At 39.3% G+C, this 23,285-nt stretch overlaps 1 protein-coding gene across 3 annotated transcripts in view; it reads right to left on the bottom strand.

Annotated features, from left to right (window-relative positions):
• Positions 1–23,285, bottom strand: part of LOC144694453 (methylated-DNA--protein-cysteine methyltransferase-like) — a 388,079-nt gene that overhangs the window by 284,547 nt on the left and 80,247 nt on the right. For 2 of the 3 annotated variants that reach the window (XM_078564883.1, XM_078564884.1), the window contains exon 3: positions 1,689–1,828. The exons of the other annotated variant lie outside the window; for it this stretch is intronic. In XM_078564883.1, the coding sequence (XP_078421009.1) occupies positions 1,689–1,828 (140 nt within the window). The remainder of the gene's footprint in view (positions 1–1,688; positions 1,829–23,285) is intronic. 3 annotated transcript variants of the gene reach the window in all.

Raw genomic sequence — 23,285 nt, 5'->3', positions numbered from 1 at the left:
TTATGCAGCCATAAGGTTCAGCATGCCATCAAATGGGATCAACCATAACATACTGATCCCAGGAACACTGTTTACTTTATAAGTAAGGTTCTTCATACAGAAGCTAAAAAAAACTTTAATACTCCACTGTGGCAAAAAAAATATTTGACTATTTATCTCTTCAGCTTGAAAAACATACTACATTCCATTCCAATTCAGCTGTAAGGTAAAATTCCCACTCTCTCAACTTATTCAAGCCAATGAAAGCATAATACAGATACATGCGCTAGCTACTGAAAAGGATCGCATTTATTAGATTGCAGGAAGGCATAGTTGTACTTATGTATTGTGAAAGACTAGATTTGAATTTTTTTGCCCACAAAGCTTGTGCTAGAGGATAATGGCATGGCGAGGGCAATGGGATTCCAGAATGTTGGTGAACAACAGGACAGTGTATCTCCTTAGCCAATGAGATTAAGAGATTGAGAAGTAAACAGAGATATGATGGAGCAATACAGTCAGTGAATTAAACTCAAATTAGGTACAGAAAGATAATTAAGGAAGGAAAAAGAAAGTTTAGATTGAGAGGAAGGAGACAGAAATGAAAAGATTTTTTTTTAAAATTACATTTGATGTTTTTATAATCTCCTAAAAAAAATCACAACTTGAAGGAATGAGTCTCCATAGTTATAATTGTTTACTTTCTGAGCAAGAGAGTTTGATCAACAATTACTGGCAATTATTACATCATTAAAAGAATGCTTATGCTGATAATTACTAAACTTTAAATTCCCATTAAACATACAACAGAAAGTTATGCAGCAACTTCATGAAAATAACAGGATGGTCGAACGTGAGATCCCGTTTTTCATGAAGCGAATGGTGGTGCAATACAATCATCCAACAACTCTCAGAGATTCATAAATCATAGATATCTCTACCTTGTCACAAGTTGTTGGCCTGTTTGTGCATTAATAACAGAATGCATTGTTCAGATTATTTTTTCAGCAATGCCTGTCCAAAGAATAATTCTCACATCTTTACTTAGTGATGTCACTTCAATACAATTGTAATGTATGGCAGAAGGCACACTAAAAAGTTTTCCTGTAATATAAAACTTTGTGTAATGCACTCTTAAACAGACAGTTCTTTTCACACTTAAAATTTTTACTCACTATTATTGTTCAAATTTATAATGAGTTTATTTAAGGAGATTCTAGTTACTGTGAATGAGTTTCACTGCTTCTATTTACAACATTCAGATCAATATCTCAGCACATTCATTCGAGTTTTGTCATACACTTAAATTGTAAGTGCAAATGGTGCCATGCCACTCTAGTGATGGTAATTTTCTTTAAATTCGCTTATGACTCAATTAAAGTTTATAATTCAGCTTTGTTACAAAATGATCTTTCATTTGTTTTAGTGAATAATCTATGTTGGCTTAAACTTCACTTTGCATACGAGGAACATAGAGAAGGTGAGGACTCTGACAGCAAAACACACAAATTTTTAAGTAATTCATTTATGGCAATCAGAGATTTCTTCTTTAAAATCTGTTCATTAATTCAATGCAAGTTATTGCTTTATTATATGATAAAAGAGCTTTGTTTTGATCGAATGTATTATTACATGTGGGTCTTTTTTTTAAACCTCTGTCGATAATTATATTTAATCAAATATATGAAGGCCATTCATAACATACACACCTATCCTTGGGTTCAAAACCGCCCTGGAGCTCAATGGAGTGAATGCCTTCTTCACAGCCAGATACTTGTATGGTACCAATAGGACTTTGCAGAGCTGCTGTAACTTGCTTGCAGTGGCTTGTATTGTTCTTCTTGGCGACCTACATGAACAAATAACTGGTCCTTATAAGTGTTTAAACAATTTGCCCCTCCTGTCCTAACATCAGCCAAGTGCTATTTTTAAGCTATGTTAGTCCTCTGAGCACTTATGGTTCAGTAATTATATTCAAAATTTTGAACAAGGTAGCAAATAATGTGGGTGGTAAAACATTCACCTTGATTTGAATGTTTAGTTTTATACATTTACAATCTTTTTCATGTAATATTCTTATTTTCTTCTTTTACCTCCCCAATTCTCCTAAGACCGTAACCCCCACCCGCTGGTACCCACACCTCTACTTCAACCTAACAACGCAGCAATGCTAGATGAGGTTGCACTTTCCTCACAAAGCAATAACTGAGTTGTGCCAGATGCTAGCCAGCTGTGGGCAGAGCTCACAAGGGAGACCTTCAGCTAAATGAGTCTTGCTATCATGGTTCCCCTTTGGCAAGGAACTGAACTCAATTTTTTGCTGACATAGCTCCAGGATTACCACAGCTCACATTCAGGAAAAATTCTGCTACTCCTTCTCATAGACATTCCCTCACTTTGCCCCAATTTGTGCTGCACATTTCTCAACGTTGATAAAAATATTTCAATAAAAATATATCTAACAACTTTCCTAATGTTAAAGGCCACCTTGCTTTTCCTCGGTGCCCACTATTGCCTGGCTTGTCAATCCTAGCCTCCAATTTGTACAGTGGTAGCATATTTTGGGAGATTGAAGTGGTATTTCACTGTCGTTATTTGTATTCTGAATTCCCATTAAGTAAGTAAAGAGGATGAAGGTCTGTGTGCCACCCTATGAAAGAATAAAAAGACTGCCGCTTAAATTTCACAATGTCAGGGCATCCCAAAATGTTTTACAATTACATACATTTAAAATGTAGTCACAGATGTAATGTACGAAACACAACAGCCAATTTGGGCAGAGGAAGCTCCCATAAACAGCAGGGGTAATGGCCTGATGATGTGTTTCTGGTGAGTCTTTTGAGTTTGAATATTGGCCAAGACATCAGGGAGAATTCCGTAGCTCTACTTTACACAGTGTCATGGGATATTTTACACCCACTTGAGGGGGCAGTTTTGGACTGAGTTCAACATCACATCCAAAAGGTGGCACCTTCAGCAATACAGCATGGAATGTATGGATGCATGCAGTACTGCATGGAAATGCCAGCCTAGATTTCGTGACTTCAACTCATAACCTTCTGACTCAGAGGTGAGTGTACTATCTACTGAGCTGTAGCTGACACATATGGGATACAATCTAGATGCCAGAAAGCATTCCTTAAAGGAGGGCTAGAGCAGACGCTAGAAATGAGATACACATATGTGAATCTCTCACTGCTCCCCAATAAACTTTCGCCTTAAACCCTTCTCCCCTATCCTCTCCACCCTCACCTCCAACAAGGAGTGCAAGGAGCTCATGGACTTCTTTGTCACCAAGATTGAGAAAATCCGATCAGCTGCCTGGGCTGCATCGCTCCCTTCCACCAGCCAACCGGCCAAACTTCGTACAATGCTCCCGCCTGGCCTAGCCATGAACTCTCATCTTTCTCCAGTTTCTTTCCCCTCATGGCCTCTCTGAGTCCACCTCCTGTTCCCACTAAACTGAGCATCCAACTTCCCCTCCTTGTCCCCACGTCAGCTGATATTATAAATGATTCACTCTCTTCAGGTGTTGTCGCTCTCTTCTTTAAATCTGCTGTCATCATCCTGCTCCTCCAAAACCCAACCCTTGACCCCACCCTCCTTGAAAACTGCCATTCTCATTTTCCACAGAACTGCTGGAGTCCCTCCAATTGGTGGGGGGAGGAGGGAATTTCCAAAACATCACAAAACCGAACTGGCTCTTATCAAAGTCACAATTGACACTCTGTGCGTCTGTGACAAAGGTAAACTTTCTCTCCCCTCATCCTTCCTCACCTGTCATGATTGACCACACCATCCTCCTCCAATGACTCTCCACTCTTGTCCAGCTAGGTAAGAGCTCACCTGGTCCCATTCTTATCTATTTAATTGTAGCTAGAGAATCACTTGCATGGCTTCTCTTCCTGCTCCCACATTGGAACTCTGCTGTCCCCCAAGGCTCCTTGGCCCCCTCATACTCTCATCCAATGCTGCCTCTTGGTGACATCATCTGAAGTAAAAGCATTAGTTTTCACATGTACATTGACAACACCAAGTTCCACCTCAGCACCACCTCTCTCGATTCCTGCAATGTTGCTAAATTATCAAACTTCTTCTCTGATATCCAGTACTAGACAAGTAGAAATTTCCTCCATTGAAATACTGGGAAGACTAATGTAATTGTTTTCACTCCCAGTTCTAAACTCCTTTCCCTAACTATTGACTCCATCCCTCTTCCCGGCAAAGGTCCGAGATTAAGCCAGTATGCTCGCAACTTTGGTGCCACATTCAGCCCCACGATGAGCTTCTGTCCTCTTTTTATACCATTACTAAGACCATCTATTTCTACCTCCGTAACATTGCCTGACTCTGCCCTTGCTTCAGTCTATCTGCTGCTGAAACCTTCATTCATTCCTTTGTTATCTCTAAACTTGACAATTCCAATACACTTCTGGTTGGTCTCCCACATTCTATCATCTGTAAACTTTAGGTCATCCAAAACTCTGAGGCTCTTGTGTTAACCCGCACAAAATCCCATTCATCTGTTAGCACTGTGTTCATTGACTTATATTGGCTCCTGGTCAAGCGCATCAAAATTTTAAAAATTCTCAACCTTGTTTTCAAATTCCTCCATGGCCTCATCTTTCCCCATGTGCTCCAGCCCTGCAACCCTCCTGAGATATCTGTGCTCTTCTGGCTTCTTGAGTATCGCTGATTTTAATTGCTCCACCATTGGTGGCCGTGCCTTCAGCTGTCTAGGCCCCAAACTCTGAAATGTCTTTCCTCTACCTTTTGATCTCACTTTCCTCCTTTAAGACGCTCCTTAAACCCCACCTCTTTCACCAAGTTTTTGGTCATCTGACTTAATAGCTCCTTATGTGGCATTTGTTTTATAATGCCGCTGTGACATGCCTTGGGACATTTTATTGTGTCAAAGGTGTTATATAATTGTAAGCCGTTGTTATAAACTGCGAGTAAAGGAACACTCACTGAAGGAAGGTGTACAAAGGTTACTTTGGTACTTTCAGCATATTGCTCCAAAGTTACAGATGATTATACAGTAAAGGCAAAGTTTCTACAACTAGGAAAGATGCTAATTAGAATGAATCATTACAAATTATGATTAATTCCAGTTATATGGGACACTGGCATTGTATGAAATAGCACTGACTGTCAGGTTCATCTTCTTCCACAGAGCTTGGATCATGCCATGTCTCGGTTTCTTTTCATCAGAGCTAAAATGCTGGGCTTATTACAGAAAATTATACCTGAACTGAGGAGACTTTACATATGTAACTTAAAGCAGTACAAGTCTCAGACACTGCGTTGAGCCAGATACAAAATCCTTTAAGTTCTTTTAGTTGCTCCCCTTCCCAGACCCCTGGAAAAATATTGATGGGAGCTCAACAATAACATCTAATGAAGGCACACTGAGAAAAATCAAACGGTTGTTGGGAGTATGGCACAGGCCAAGCAGAAGTGCAGCTTCAATGTCCTTCCAGTGGTAAACTGACCGTGGAGGAAAATTTAGTGTCTAGTTGTCATTGTTAATGCTTTTCCCTCATAGACTGGCTTTGATACACCAAGGGGGTCGGAAAGGGACTTTCCGGATTTCATTCTTTCTAAATTGATCTTTAAGAAAAAAAACTTTCTTGCCTTCCACCAGAGATTATGTGGCTGCTGGTGGTGGGGTTTGTTATGAATCAATGAATCATGATAGTTAAGGTGCTATGACTGTGAGGGGCAGTTTCGATGGAACATCTGGTTATGTCATCATTTTCGTATACTCAGTTTTTTTTTAAGATATTGCACTCCACTCAAGTACCGTGGCAACACCAAATGGCATTTCTTTTGCCTTACTCTTAACCACTTTTGAGTCATATGACAATATCACTGATGTACAGAAAACGGTACAAAATGTAAAGTCTGCCACTAGTGCAAGACATTTAAAAGTATTTAAAAATGGTATAATTAGAAATGTATATGCAAGGTAGCAGAAATATGAATATAAATATCTTGCAATTAAGAATATGTTGTCCTCTATAAAATTATATTTGAAAAACGGTTATGCTATGGTGAAAAGCAAAAGCAAAACTTAAGAAAAACTTATTAATCTTCAGCAGATAACTCAAGTGTACAAAACAACTTGATTTACATAAACCCTGGACTATTCTCTGAAGATGCCTTTAATAAAGTGAGATTTAATTGTTCAATCCTTATTCCAACAGAGAAAGACCCAGCAAACTAAACTACTTTCTGATCCAAAACAGCCATTAATTTGAAACAATAAGGGCAATTTTAACCCCAACCATCCAGTAGAATCACCATGATGCTATAGAGGTGAGTCTTGGCTGCAGGTTACACAGCCGCTACAGTCTGGTCAGCACAACAGAGATGCACTGAAAAATATGCTCCTCGCTCAGGAGTTAAGACTCACACCAGTAGTTAGGTAGAATTGTGACCTCTTGTTTAAGATAAAATGGAAGAGCTTTAGCTTGGAAGCTTTTTGCCGATTTAACTAGGACAAAAATGGGGAGAGGAACTGGTTCATTTCCTATTGCAACATGGCACCTTGACATGCATAAACAACACACAATTATATATTAGAAAACGGATACCTAAGATTGAAGAGTAACAAGACTATAATCTAATCAAGGTGTTCAGATGACATCAGTGATTTATGAATATTAACTGAACCCTGGGATTAAATTACCGTCTTGGACTCACTCCCTGAACTCAGTATTTTATTTAATTTAGCTGGTTTCATTTTTAAGGCTCAAAATAAAATTGCAGTTGCTTTCCAATCTGGAGAATTAGAGCAAATATAAGTTTATTAATGCTGTGGGAAAATGAAATTAAATGTCAAATTCTCCAACAACAAAACAAAGCACAATTTTCATATTATAATTTTCCAATAATGTGGGTATTTAATGCTTTTGTGACAAACTCACCATTAAACAAGTGGCCGATAATATTCATCCAAATGTACAAAAAAAAAACCTTGCTTTACTGGGGATTGATTTTAATACCCTGTCTAGTGGGAACAGTGTAGTGAGGGTTAAATTCGTCTGAGCGTATTAAAGACCACACCATTCCCACCTGCTGGCATTTTATCTCCAATAACTTTGAAATTAGCCAAGCAGCATGCTGCAGGCAGGTGGGAGTCTAACTTCATTGGATCCTTGGCATGCTCCTGAATGCGTTTTCCTCCTGCCTGTCATTTCCACAGAAGGGCAGGACGCTGACCTGCATTATTTAAATGAGGCCCACACAACACAACGTGCTCGCCGGAAGAGATTTCCTCCAGCCCTACAGCTCCAAACTCCCCTAGTTAAAATCAACCCCACTATTACTGAAACAAAATCGTTCACACAAGTGCATAGCATGTAGCCTGTTTTATTAGATAACTATTAAAACTAATGGGCGTTAATGTTAAGAACCTCATCATTCCTTCTGGAATTGAGAAACTATTATGATAGACCTTCATTCAAACTTGAAAAACAGAACCTCAAAATACATACCTGACTTAGGAGAACATGATTTTATAGATATATTAGTGTAACCATAGTTCAAATTAACCTGTGATTTGTGTATCTCAGCTTGCTTATAGGTGGATAACTAATAGTCATAGAAGGGTGGGATAATAAAGTAATAGGTGATAAATGCCTCTCATTGGTACATCAACAAGGACAGTGTCTGACCCAGTGGTACATTTATTGACAAACAATAGCACGCCCTCTGTGGCAGAGCTTCATGAACATTCAGGTTCTTGTTATTCTGATGTGTTTAAGTTGCAACAAAATTGGGATAAATGAGATACACCTCATGCAAAGAAGCCATGCATCTGAAATTGATGAGGGAATGAGAACAACTAGGAAATAGCAATCATAGCATATTTAGATTCGCAAAATATCCAAAGACCACAAATAAAATAGCTTTCTAAAAAGGGACATTATGTTTAACCAATGTTAATAAATTTTTTAAAGAAATAATAGAAAGATTAGATTAAGGCAATGGAGTGGATGTGGTACATGTGAAAATCCAGAAATCCATGAAGGTACCAAATAACTGACAAAACAAAAGTCAGGGGCCAGATAGCAGAATAAATTGAAAGATGGCTGCATAACAGCAATCAAATTTCACATTTTATTTTAGGAGTTTCCTTTTTATGAATTCAGGAGCAAAGGATATCTAGGTAATATTCCCCATAATTTCTACATAGTTGTTCATCTGTTACTTCCCAACATTTATTTTATTGCAATGGATAACAACAAGAACCTAGAACAGCTAATCACAATAGGACTAGACAGGCAAGATTGAGAATATGTTCAAATGATCAGGTTGTCAAGAGTTCCAGGAAATCATTTGGGAATTAGCCTGTCGGTATTGTGGCAATTTTGAGCAACTAGCAACCCATCTTCATGAAAACATTTTAATTGAGGACTCCTATCAACTAATCTTATGCAATTATAAACCCATTGGGGTTGAGAATGAATAAGGAGAAAGTACGTTGCAAAGAGCAGGGTGCTGTAGCCTAAATAATATTGTAGTTGAGAATGTGCATATCAATCCATTCCCATTTACTTCTTAAAAAATTACACTGATCAACAAGTAAATTCTTATCAAGAATTCAAATGATTAAGGTCAGTGTTGCTTTGCTAATTAAAACTGAATTTCCACTATGAAAACATTTACGAAAATAAGAACCTTAATGTAGATTTTTAGTGTTAAATGTATAGTCAGCTGTAGCACTGTGCTAACACTCTCACCTCTGAATCACATTGCTGTATGTAGGAGTTTGCTATGGAGTTTCCTTCATTACACCAGTGACTCATCTTCAGAAAGTATTTCATTGCCTGTAAAGCACCTTGAGAGTTCCGATAATAAAAAGTGCTATATAAATACAAGTCATTCATTTTCTTTTAGAATCTGATCCAGGTCTGTAGATGATTCACTAAGAACAGAGTGTAATTGAGAAAGTGGAGGAAGTCAAGGATATATCGATAAGCCACTGCTAAAGTGACTTATGGGGGGGCGGGGGGAACGAAATCCTCGCTAGAGATATGGGTCCGAATCTCTCGAGGAGTGGCAATCACCATTGGATTGCCCCACATTTCTGGCTGAGGCTTCCTATCCCAGTTTCTCTGGAAATGCAGGTCTACCTGAATTAGAACTGTTTCTTCGTAGTGCTGGATCATTGGGGGGGGCAGTGGAAGAGACAAGTCACACCCCCACTTTTACGGCACTGGCTACTCTACTCTTGTAAGTAAAGAGTTTAAGTATCCCAAAGCCTCTTTGAAAAGCTACAGACAGAAGGTAAGTTGTTGAGTGGATGGGGCTATGGGTAGGTGGGTGAAGTTCATAGCTGGGTGAGGTGGGCAAGGTGAGTCAGCTTGGGTTAGGTCAGGAGGGGTTGTCAGGTCTGGGAATAATCAGTTCGGGGGGGTGAATCGGGAGGTGGGGGCCAGTCAGGTGGGGTCGGTGAGTGTCAGAGTCAATGTGGTGACTGGGGAGTCAGTTATATAGTTACACAAGTGTTACACTAGTCTGTCTAACATTTCCAGGGTAACTATCCATTCAAGTAAGTTGGAACTGTCCAAAGTCTCCGAATCTAACTCAAGGGCTGGAGTTTTTTTTTAAGGAGGGTCCCTGGGATCAAGGGAATTGCCAAATGAAAGTTCAGTCTTACCAGGCAATTCGCACAGGGTCGGAAAGGTGGGACTTCCAAGGGGTCCCATAAGGCATCTTCTGGGGTGCATCCGGTCTCCAACGATCCGGCGACCAAAGATCTGGACCATGCTGGTCACAATCGGACAGCTAACTGCGAAACCTAACGTGGACAGTCCCAAATGAAGCACATCAAACAACACTGCCTCACCTCTGCTACTCAAGGCACATTGCCCAGGGTCAATGTAATTTCTATTTCTACAGAAACTTGGAAATGCCTCTGCCATAACCATATACACATCTACATACTTGTGGTAGCACAGTGTTAATGTCACTGGATTAGTAATCCAGAGGCCCAGGCTAAAGCTCTGTGGGCATGGGTTCAAATCCCAACATAGCAGCTGATGGAATTCAAATTCAATTAAAAATCTGGAATTTAAAGCTGGGCTCAGTAATGGTGAGCATGAAACTATCATTGTTGTAAAAATTCCGGGGTTCTGCCATCCTTACCCGGTCTGACCTACATGCAACTCCAGATCCACAGCAATATCATTGACTCTTAATTGCCCTCTGAAATGGTCTAGCATGACCATGTCCATACAATCTACCTACCAGCGCACAGAATGAACTTCTGGCAGTAAACAGATAGGACAGTTTCAATACCAGTATATCGATCAATAAAGGTTCAGTTCCAGTTTTTACCATAGGAAGAACAACCAAATTGGTATTTAATTTGATTGCTTTATAATGTAATCTGTAGAACGATTTACAATATTGTTTCTACAGAGTTCAAAATGGAAAGGGTTTCTTAAGTATCCTAAATGAACAGTCTACCAACTGTTTTATGCCAAACCGGTATTAAAAATAGAAAGAAAAAAATTTAAAATCTAAACGTTTACAGTTCTCAAATTGAATATTTTATTTCAGCAAGTTAAAAACTATTTTCAATCATGCTATTTTCTTTATTCAGAAAACATTATGCATGATAGCATTTTCTCTGGTTTGGTGCATTTTTAAATTTCAGGTTTAAAATATTCATTATTGACATTAGATTACATGAAACCGCACTGGCAGAAATTAAAGGACAGAAGTAGCGAGTATAAAGCACAAAAAATATTTGCAAGAAATAAAAGCTAAAGTACACACATTTATTATTTTTAAAGCTTCTTTTTTACACAAATTAAAAAATTTCCTTGCCAAGTAAAGAAGTAACTTAATGAATCCTGGATATTTTAGGTGGGATAGGTAACTAGATCACTCTTTGCCACATAAATAAAATATTTAACATCTGAAAGTCAAATGCTTAAATAACCCATTATTTGCTGTAAACTGTAAATAAATAAGCCATAAATAATAATTTATTTTTACACCTGCCATTAAGTTTAGTAAGTCAAAATGCTTGTCATAAATCATGCTTTTAAAAGACATGACCCATGTGATTGCTAATCTTGAGACTGACATACTACTCAGGTGTATCTCAGATATGTACCTTTTTTTTCGCCTTGCAGTGACCCAGTACTTCATCCATTTAAGAAGTGTCAGTCCCTTATAACTAAGGCCCGAGTTCAAATGATTCTGATGATAAAGTGTCACCCTGTGGCCCTGATCTTCAGATTTACAGCTTCCATAGAAACACATTCACTTCCATCCTATGACTTTCCTGTTAATACCTATGATACCATCTATCTCTGCTGAGATACTTTTACAATGTCAAAGATATCCTTTGCTTATTTTGCCTGCAGAATTTACCGTTCAAAATACCATCCTTCATTGACTTCAGACATCTTTACTTAGCCTCTTCCTAGTATTGCCTTTCTCATGTAGTTCAGGATTGGGTGACAAATGAAATGCCCTAAAGAAATGTTCTTTACAAGCTGGGAAAAATATAAAGGACCATTATCTATACCTGAATGCCACCGTAAACAGCTTATATTTAACAGTTATCAATTCAAAACTTTGATTCCCATTTAAACAGGTTATTAGAAGATGTACAGTTGTTAGCTGGGGGAATAAAAAACCATATCCTGAACTTTAACCAGCAATGGTCTACTGAAAGGAATGTTTATCAGTGAAATTATTTACAAGAGCTGCTTTGATTATCCAAATTCAAACACAAGTATCAACGTAAACTTGTTGATTTTTATTTTAGAAAATATCAACCATAATGCTGTATTCTGACTTTTGAGAGATAGATTTTGCACCCTGCTCGGAAACTAAAAGGCTTTTAAACAAATTTTCTGGAAAATAAAGATTACAATCATCAGGTAATGTAGAATAAATGATATCCAAGTAACAAATATAAAGTGGCTAAATGTGCATTTTTAAAATGTTACTCAAATGAAGGCTGATATACAAGAGTTCAGACAAGTGTTTCATAAAAGACCAAAGAAATCGTTTTCAGCTCTTGGTCTTCACTGTATACTTTGGATTATATAAGGATACACCATAATCTTTATATAATTTGATGATTTTCTGTTATGCTGTTTATCAATGACTGAATGAAAGTTGTGCAGTGTAGTAAATTGTACTGTAACAAAGTAGAAATGCATTGTATGAATGTTTGGGAAAGTTTCGAAACACTTGACATGTTTGAAATTTCCTTGAGGGTTTACCTGATCAGCCACCACAATTTTGACAAATTCTGTTTATGCATGTCAGGAATTTCCACCAAACTAACGCCAAAATATGGTGGACAATCAGGAGAACAGTCAAAGAAATTCCAGACAAGGATTTCAGGGTATCCAACTAATAAGTTGGACATTAGACAGTTACATTTTGTTGTAAATAATTTATTCCTCTCAAAAAATATTTGAAGGGGAAGAAAATAAAATTAAGGGTTTTAATTTCCAGCTTTTGTTTATAGAACTATATGGCTCACACAAATTGTTACATTTTTAAACTGGTCAAAAGTGAGAAAGAACTTCACAAGTTTACACATTTCCTGCTGTTTTAAGTGCGTTTGGCACTATTTTCTGGGACTGCTATCTACTGGTCCGTAGCAACTGCAATAAGAAACAGAAGAGGGCTAATACTAACAGCTGGTAGGAGTGAAGAATTGTTTCAAACCAACGTACTATGTCAGTAAAAGTAGTTGAATAGGAAGCCTGCAATTTAATAGATGAGACTGATGATCCCTATCATTCTGGACCCGATTGCAATGGTATCTGGTATGAAACATCTGAAGCAGACATAGACGATTAAATTGGAAATAGCAAATGGCAGGGTGATTGGAAGTCTGGTATATTATAGCTCATTCTTTTTCCTACCTCCACCTCTCCATCTTATTGCTTCCAAGCCACCAATAAGGATATAATACTAAGGAGTTTCCTGAAGTGGTGTGAAATTGTCACATTGTGAAATACAGTTCTAGATGATTTGGTTGTATATAAATGCAATTGTAACAACAGCTAGTACACAACACAGGAATACAACCATCACTAGTAGCTAAGTGATTTTTTAAAATTAAAAATCAATTTGCCATGATATTAATCTTTGCAGTTTAAAGAAAAGGTGGGGTTAAAATGGGCTTGACGAAGGTATGTAAAACATGAAACTGCGCAGACAAAGATAAACAAAGATTACCACTTCAAAGCCAGAAAAATAAATTAAGAGACATAGATATAGATTAGAGAAAAATAAACACAGAATAGAAAGAATGTTTTTGCTTAGAATGATTTTTAATATCTCTCACAGTGAACTCACAGAAACAAAAATTTTGGGGGTGTTGAAAATACTGTTGGACAATATCACAGGAGAGTTAAGATTATAGGAATAAGATTAAAAAGGCGGAAAGCCTTGCCTCAGTTTTAGTTTTTGTAATGTTCTTATTATATTGACAATTTTTATAAATTTTAGTCATTATATTGGGAGCTATTATTTTATGCAGTCTTTTACCGGGTATTTTCAAATTTGATTGTGGAATTTCTACTCCAGTGCAAAAGCAACAGAATTTAAAGTAAACATTTTACTTGTTCACCTATACACTGATGGTTTCTTTGTTTATAAATATGGTTCATTGGAAACTATCACAGCAACTTTGCTACTGGAGGAGCCTTGACACAGGAATAACGTTTTTTGTTAAGTAGAGTCAATATCTTATTCGCATGGCGATTTCAATTGTAAGTATCTTATCTGAAAATACAAAACTTAACAGTACTCTCTTCTGGTGCTCAAATTGAAATTTTAAATGCTTGGAAACAATCAGAATATAATTAAATTCTACAATCTATAAATTGACACAATGTAAATCTGAACTTTGTCATTACTCTTCTGATTAAATTCAGTTCAAGACATTGCTTAGTGTACTCTCTCCTTATGCCCTGCCAGTACCTAATTTGGAGAACAGCTATTCCGCAAGGCTGAGGACTGTCTACCTGTGATGGAATACTCTCAGCAATACTGTCAGCAATCCAAATAATTTGTCTTTTAGACTGGCATCAAATGTATTCATTCTGAGGCATAACACTGTCCTTCTATCACAACATCTGCCTAAATTATTTTATAAAAATTAAGGTGTAATACTATAAAGGTAAAAATGTATATGGTAACTGCATACCTAATACATTGAGAGTTTGAAAAAATAAAAATAATGTAACCCTACTGAAATACAATATTGGCTATTAATGCCTTGATATAAAGCTTTAAGGTTGCAAACCACTTTCCTGAAATTCACCAAGGCTCCTTTGACAGCACCTTCCAAACCCAAGGCCACTACCATCTAGAAGGACAAGGGCAGCAGACACATGGGAACATCACCACCTGGAAGTTCCCCTCCAAGTCACTCATCATCCTGACTTGGAAATACATCGCCGTTCCTTCACTGTCATTGGGTCAAAATCCTGGAACCCCCTTCCTAACAGCGCTGTGAGTGTACCTACACCACATGGACTACGGCAGTTCAAGAAGGCAGCTCACCACCACCTTCCCAAGGGCAACTATGGATGGGCAATAAATGCTGGCCCAGCCAGCAAAGCCCACATCTTGTGAATGAATAAAAAAAAATTTAATATCTATGAACCACATGATCTTATTATTCTGAACAATGACATGATATTCTGAATGTTTCATAATTTATTTTACACTGTTTTATTAATAGATTTGTATTAAAAAAAAGTGAATGTGTTTAGATGATATTCATGAACTTTGTTGTTTGTAATATTTTCGAAATCTTTGGACCAAATTATTGTTTCATTAATGAGGCTTTTGAAGGCCTTACCTGATAAGGTGGCAGATATTTTTTCATTTCTTTCACGGGATATGAGCCTTTCTGGCTAGGCCAGCATTTATTGCCCATTCCAAATTGCCCTTCAGGTGGCAGTGGGAAGCTGCCTTCTTGAACCTCTGCAATTCATGTGGTGTAGGTCCAACCAAAGTGCTGCCCCGAGAGGGAGTTCCAGCATTTTGACCCAGTGACAGTGAAGGAACTGCATTATATAGTTCCAAGTCAGGATAGTACGTGGCTGGGAGGGGAACATGCAGGTGGTGGTGTTCTCATGCATTCGCTGCCCTTGTCCTTCTAGGTGGTACAGGCCGTGGGTTTGCAAGGTGCCGTCGATGAAGCCTCGGTGAGCTGCTGCAGTGCATCTTGTAGATGGTACACACTGCTGCTACTGTGCATAGGTGGTGGAGAGAATGAATGCTGAAGGTGGTGGATGGGGTGCCAACAAGCGGGCTTTGTCCTGGATGGTATTGAGCTTCTTGAGTGTTGTTGGAGCTGCACTCAACCAGGCAAGGAGAGTATTCCATCACACTGCTGATTTGGGCCATGTAGCTGGGGGACAGGCTTTCGGGAGTCAGGGGGTGAGTTACTCTCTGCAGAATTCCCAGCCTCTGACCTGCTCTTGTAGGTACAGTATTTATAGTAGGGGATTCAGCAATGGTAATGCCATTGAATGTTAAGGAGTGATGGTTGGATTCTCTCTTGTTCGAGATGGTCATTGCCTGGCACTTAAGTGGCAAATAACAACATTCACACCACACATCAGCCCAAGCCTGAATGTTGTCCAGGTCTTGCTGCATATGGACACGGACTTCTTCAGTATCTGAGACGTTGCAAATGGTGAACATTGCGCAATCAACAATGAACATTCTGACCTTATGATGACAAGAAGGCCATTGATGAAGTAAGTGAAGGTGGTTGAACCTAGGACACCACCCTGAAGAACTCCTGCAATGATGTCCTGGGACTGAGATGATTGACATCCAACACTACAACCATCGTCCTTTTTGCTAGGTATGACTTCCACCAATGGAGACTTTTCCCCAATTCCCATTGGCTCCAGTTTTGTAAGGGCTCCTTGATTCCACACTTGGTCAAATGCTGCCTTGATGTCAAGGACAGTCACTCTCACCTCACCTCTTAACTTCAGCTCCATTTTCCTTGTTTGAACCAAGGCTGTAATGAGGCCAGGAGCCGAGTAGCTCCTCGTGGAACCCAAACTGAGTGTCAGTGAGCAGGTTATTGCTGAGTAAACACCACTTGATAGCACTGTCGATGACTTCTACCATTTTGCTGATGATCAAGAGTAAACTGATGGGGTGGTAATTAGCCTGGTTGGATTTGTACTGCTTTTTGTGGACAGGACATATCTGGGCAATTTTCCACATTGCTGGGTAGATGACACTGTTGTAGCTGTATTGGAACAGCTTGGCTAAGGGCGCATCTAGTTCTGGAGCACAAGTCTTCAGTTCTATTGCCGGAATATTGTCAGTGCCTGTAGCCTTTGCAGTATCCAATACCTTCAGCCGTTTTCTGAACTCATGTGGAGTGAATCAAATTGGCTGAAGACTGACATCTATGATGCTGGGACCCCCAGGGGAGGCTGAGATGGATCATCCACTCGGCACTTCTGGCTGAAGGTTGTTGCAAATGCTTCAGCCTTATCTTTTGCACTCTTATGTGCTGGGCTCCCCCATCATTGAGGATGGGGGTATTTTTAGCGCTTCCTCCTCCTCCAGTGAGTTGTTTAATTGTCCACCACCCATTCAGAACTGGATGTGGCAGGACTGCAGATCTGATCTGTTGGCTGTGTGATCGCTTAGCTCTGTCTATCACTTGCTGCTTATGCTGTTAGGCATGCAAGCAGCCCTGTGTTGTAGCTTCACCAGGTGGACACCTCATTCTCAGATATGACTGGTGCTGCCCCTGGCATGCCCTCCTGCACTTTTCATTGAACCAGGGTTGATCTCCTGGCTTGGTGGTAATGGTAGAGTGGGGGATGTGCCAGCCATGAGGTTACAGATTGTGGTTGAGTACAATTCTGCTGCTGCTGATGACCCACAGCACCTCTGGTTATCCAATCTCGAGTTGCTAGATCGGTTTGAAATCTATCCAGTTATCCACACTACACGACGGAGCGTATCCGCAATATGAAGACAGGACTTCGTCTCCACAAGGATTGTGCAGTGGTCACTCCTATCGATACTATCATGGTCAGGTGCATCTGTGGCAGGCAGGTTGGTGCAGCTGAGTTCAAGAATGTTTTCCCCTCTTGTTGGCGGTAGGTGGTGATCAGCAGGAGGTTTCCTTGCCCAGGGGCCGGAGTCGATGTTGAGGACCTCCAGGGCAACTCCCTCTCAACTGTATACCACTGTGCTGCCACCGCCACGGTGGGACAGGGCATACCCAGGGATGGTGATGGTGGCGGTCGTGCCTGGGACATGAGCTGTAAGGTATGATTCCGTGAGTATGACAATGTCAGGCTGTTGCTTGACTAGTCTGTGAGACAGCTCTCCCAATTTGGCACAAGCCCCCAGATGTTAGTAAGGAGGACTTAGCAGGGTCAACAGGGCTTGTTTTGCCATCATCGTTTCCGGTGCCTAGTTCGATGTCGAGTGATCCGTCCAGTTTCACTCCTTTTTATTGACTTTTTAGCTGTTTGATACAACTGAGTAGCTTGCTAAGCCATTGCAGAGGGCATTTAAGAGTCAACTACATTACTGCGGATCTGGAGTCATATGTAGGCCAGACCAGGCGAGGGCGATTATTCTTCTTCCCTAAAGAATATTAGTGAACCAGGTGGGTTTTGACGACAATTGACAAGAGTTTCATGGTCATCATTAGACTTTTAATTCCAGATTTTTATTGAATTCAAATTCGAAGCCAGAGCATTACCCTGGATTACCAGTCCAGTGACAATGCCACTATGCCACCGCCTCCCCTGTATTATGATTATTAATATCTTCCTAGAACTGTGTTTTCCTTTTTAAAACAGAAGCTGTTGCAGTCCTCAAAGGGTTACTGTTAAAATGTTCACTTTTGTGCTATACTGTGAAATTTACTGCAAATTGTGCATGATTGAATTACCAACTGTACATCTAGAGAATTTCTTAAATTACACAGGGTGGAGGCTCGAGTGGTTGAGTGCTTAACTCCCAACAAGAGAGTAGAAATTCTAAATTACACGATTGCCTGTCTGTCCAATTTCCTTGCCTTGGTTGGCTGAGTTTCATCAGGTCTTGGCCAGACTGCTGGTTTCAGTACCATGTGGAGGGAGCTGTTCCATCATGGTGAGGAAAAACTGATGTGTACCAGCTTGCAATGCTTGAATTACACCTCCTGCTGGTTCATCAAGAAAAAAGTATTGACAAATACAATAGAGAAGTCTGCAGCTGTGACCATTGTTACCCTTCTGCTGGAGCACGGCAAGATTGTCAAGAAGGAAAAATATTTTAAAGAGGAAAAAAAAAACAGGGTAGGGATTGCAAAGATAAAGCAAGCATCCATAGCTGTGGACCAGGTAGATAGTGTTTTTTTATTAAATATTTCATTCTATTGGACTTTGCATATCCTCCATTCTATCAGTCAAGCAGTGAGGTAGACACACTACTGTGATGTAAACTATGGGGATCCTATTAGAACACATCTGCTTCCTCGCATTGGTGCCAGTATGAGCAGTCTGTTTTAATCACATCTTGTCCTAATTTCCCCCCTTCCCCCCCCATCCCATCCCCACAGTATCTGCTGAGATTTGTTATGTTTGTCATCTTTTAGAACTCATTCAAGGAGAAAATCTGCAATAGAACATACCATTGAACCCCTAGCCCCCCCACTCCTCCACAACAGTGGAACACTCTGGAGACACATACATTCCATGAAAATACTTACATCTATTACAAACAGTTGTACAGGTTAACAGCTATAAGCAGATCTGACACTAGAAAAGCAATTTTGAATAATATTTGTATTGTGGAACCACAGAGACACTAAAATGGATTTTCACCACAAACTAGTTTGAGTAGACTTGCTGAGTGTACGACATGAACAGGACAACCATGCTGCCAACACAAAACCGCCAGTGAGGATCCAAGTTTTGGTAACAATAACCACAAAGAAAAATCAAAAATATCTGGAACAACTTAGCAGGTCTGGCAGCATCTGCGGAGAGGAGCACAGTTAACGTTTCGAGTCCGAATGACCCTTCAACAGAACTTCTGTTGAAGGGTCATTCGGACTCGAAACGTTAACTGTGCTCCTCTCTGCAGATGCTGCCAGACCTGCTGAGTTTTTACAGGTATTTTTGTTTTTGCTTTGGATTTCCAGCATCCGCAGTTTTTTACTTTTATCTTAATAACCACAAAGATGCTGATATCACAAAGACCTAAAGCCACTCACATTGACTAGAAACAATTAATAGAAATTCCATAATACAATTATACTTTAGAAGAAAATAAAGCAAAACTATTTTACTGTTTCCTGTAGTTGCATTCCTGGCTAAAACTCCAACCCAATATATTTCTTTAAGTTCTGCATTTTCTATATTTTCCCCTTTGTCTATTTCACACTTTTTCTTACCTATGTCTTCTTTTGTCAGCTACTTCTTTGTGTGCATTTCTTAATTTGTAATTCATACCTTAACCTCTTGCCTTTTTTTCTAGTTCCTTCATCTGTCTAGTCTGCTTGTCTCCTGGTTGCCTTGAGTGTATTTCTCCACTTCCCATTACATTCTCTCTTTCTTTCTGTTTTCCCAACGCATCAAGCAAACCACAAAAGCACATGCAACAGCTGAATCCTATTATAAACTCCAGATTACAGACAGCACTGATTTACAGTTAATTGTCATGCACCAAGGCATTCACATACAGACGTCTTGAGGGTGGAGTATCTATAAACTTGTTCTCTACCCCGTGCAACCTGGTGTAAAAAAGAATCCTATTCCCAGCTTTGTATTTGATTAGCATTGAAAGACGGCATTGTGCTTGCCTAATAGTTTTATATTTTGGAACTGCTTTGCGGTGATAGTTCCAAAATGCATATAGAACTCTTCTCATGGAATATATCAGGTGCTAGCTGATACTCAGAAAAGATTGCAAACTAATTGCCATCAACACTTTTGTACAAAATGAGTAATGTCTAGACCTGGAGAAAAGAATTAGATATTTGATTATATCATTAAATTCTATGCATGAAAATGGAATACCATGGTTAGCAAAAAATAAAATATTAAGTCCTACTTGTCATTAATAATAAATGAGGATAAAAAAGGTTGTACAAGATTTATTGGTGAGAATATTATGATTTATGACTTGATGTTTTATACAGAAGCGCACAACTTACCAGGTATCTACCTCTTACATGACTTTGAAAAAGCATATGCATCTGTGGCATTTTTCTCACACTTATATATTTTTAAACTTCAAACCTTTTATATGCAGATGGCTCAGCAATTTCTTTTACAAATGTCATATTTTTATGCTAATATAAATGGCTAAACATATTGTGAATAGAGCACTTCAATGTTATTGTAGCATTTTTTGCTGTGCTGTGAAATTCATATGTTTATGACTAAAAGGAGGTCTGATGAATTGAATTTGAAAGCACAAAGCAGATGGTGAAGCATTCAGTCCCTATGGTGATGACATAACTAGGTAATTTCTTGATGGTATACAAGCACCAAGTTTGAAGGAAGAACTGTTTAATTATGTATTAATTTATATCAGACCTAAAAATAAATCTAAAGAATCACAAAGTTGTTCGAATCTGAAAACATAATGGAATCACAAGCCATCATATTGGTCACTGTTGAATGTTAGAGAAGTGATTTATCTACCATAGCTATACAATTGAACAACATGGCTATTGAATGGGAGTTATTTTGAATTCTGCAAAGTAATTCAATTGTTTCTGTCTCCCTTATGTACAGAAGTTCATGATTTACAGTGCACAAGGTCCCGAACACAATCACGAGTTTAGCTACTTTCGAGAAGCAATGGATTTCTGATAGCACAGATGCCCAGCTCTCATTCACATAAAACAATCAGCTACAGTAAGCTTTAAAATACTTCCTTAATCTCAGTATTCACTTCACGTTCCAGCTAAACTCCACCCAATAACAACTTTCACATCTCAAGCACCTTGTATGGTGAAATACTGCTCGAAGGGCAGCGACTGTTAAGTAGGCAAAATCAGTAATCATTCTTCATCACTAAAAGTTCCACCACATGCCATAAAATGAAAGACTGTTCAATCTTTTTACAAGCATAATTAGTTCCAATGGAAAAATTGGCCAAGACACTGAGATCTCCCTGTTCTTCTCTTAGCAGTCTCATGGGATCTTCAACCTCTACCTGAACCATTCAAATAGTTAGATAGGACCTCAACTTAATGTTTCGTTAAAGACAGCACATTCAACAATGCACTGGAATGTCAACCTCAATGATCCCCTCAATCCCTTTGGTGGATCTCAAACTCACAACCATCTGACCTAGAGGCAAGAGTGCTATGAATTGAGCCATGTTGACACCATAATTAGAGGATCAACATGAACAAATGAATGCCAAATTGCAGAAAACATGTCAAGGAGCAATAAAGGGTTTCACACATACAGTCAAAAAGTTTAAAAAAGCACTGGTCCACTTAAAATCTACAGTAAGAAGCAGAAATCAGGAAACACTGGGTTTGGCTTCACTGGAAGAATGATTTTAAGATGATCTAACTGAACCTTTCAAAATTATTAAAGGGCTAAAGATAAACTATTGACTTGACAAAGGCTTTAAATATGAGAGGGCAATTATAATTTTAGAATTAAGAGTAAATATGTAATTCTAACAGAAAACTTGCACACAAAAGTATGAAAAGACTCCATTTATTAATGTTAAGGAAAAGGTTGTGTCATGCCAATGTAAAAGGCGTTTCCTTAAAGTGGTCCGTGAGCTAAGAATTTGTATGTGAATGTAGCCCCCTTTTAAATTATGAGTTGTTCAATTTGAAAATAGCCCAGCAGACAAACTTTAGTCTTAAACAAGAAAAAGGATAGTTTATTTTAAGAACTATGACTGAAAGTTACTTAGGTAAGAGTGATAGAGTTACTAACTAAAATACAGATACAAAGATTAAAAGCAGATAAAGATAAAAAGATAATTAAAAATGAGATTCTGTGAGGAATCGTTGCAGGCCCATTGCTTGAACTGTTCCTTTCTGAAGTGAAGGGGTTGAAACTTGAGATTCGGTTCAGCAGCTGTGATGGCTTCTGCAGTCAGCTATTCAGAGGTTTGTCTTTCCAGATGGACTCAACAGGTTTTTGGACAGAGAAGGTTTTCTCTTCCTCACTAATTCTGAGGTTACAGCACTTGCAGATTCTTTTGGCAGAACAGCAGTTGATCTCTTAATACATTCCTCTTTGTCCTCCATCAGAGTGGGTATTTGGCCAAGGAAGTTTCTCAGTGTCCTTCCTGGCATTCTGCACACCAAAATGGCTATTCTTAATAACACAATTCCAAAACTTAAAATGGCTACTATCTCAAACTGCCGAATCGTGCTTCCACGTTAGGTGTTGGACATAGTCCCAGCCATTGTCTTTTTCAGCTACAGTAATTAACCTTTTAAATGTCTCAGCAGTTAACTTGAATACGTCCCATTATCCCAGATTTCAGGGGATAAATAGGGCTACAGTTAATTCATCACAAAGTTGTGGTTGCGTCTGAAAATCACAACTTTTAAGTGAGACAACTTAGTGAATCATGGGTTCCCACAGGAATCAATGATAAACCCAGAGTTAGGTTCCGTTGGTTTTCCTGGGCAAGATATATCAGTTCTCTCCCCACCTCCACCCCCCCTGCCTTTTTCCTATTCCCCTCTCTCTCCTTTTCCTTTCCCCCTCTCTCCATTAGCTTCCCCCCTCTCTCTCTCCTTTCCCTTTCTCCCTCCCTCGCTCTCCTTTCCCTTTCTCCCTCCCTCGCTCTCCTTTCCCTTTCTCCCTCCCTCGCTCTCCTTTTCCTTTCCCCATCTCTCTCCTTTTCCTTTCCCCATCTCTCTCCTTTTCCTTTCCCCATCTCTCTCCTTTTCCTTTCCCCATCTCTCTCCTTTTCCTTTCCCCATCTCTCTCCTTTTCCTTTCCCCATCTCTCTCCTTTTCCTTTCCCCATCTCTCTCTCTCTCTCCTTTTCCTTTCCTCCCCCCTCTCTCTCTCCTTTTCCTTTCCTCCCCCCTCTCTCTCTCCTTTTCCTTTCCTCCCCCCTCTCTCTCTCCTTTTCCTTTCCTCCCCCTCTCTCTCTCCTTTTCCTTTCCTCCCCCCCTCTCTCACTCCTTTTCCTTTCCTCCCCCTCTCTCACTCCTTTTCCTTTCCCTCTCTCTCTCTCTCTCCTTTTCCTTTCCCCCCCTCTCTCTCTCTCCTTTTCCTTTCCCCCCCCTCTTTCTCTCTCCTTTTCCTTTCCCCCCCTCTC

Source organism: Cetorhinus maximus, chromosome 20, assembly GCF_964194155.1.
Source record: "Cetorhinus maximus chromosome 20, sCetMax3.hap1.1, whole genome shotgun sequence".
Lineage (NCBI taxonomy): Eukaryota > Metazoa > Chordata > Chondrichthyes > Lamniformes > Cetorhinidae > Cetorhinus > Cetorhinus maximus.
Note: the sequence above shows the minus strand (reverse complement) of the source record. Positions and strands in the feature narration are given on the sequence as shown.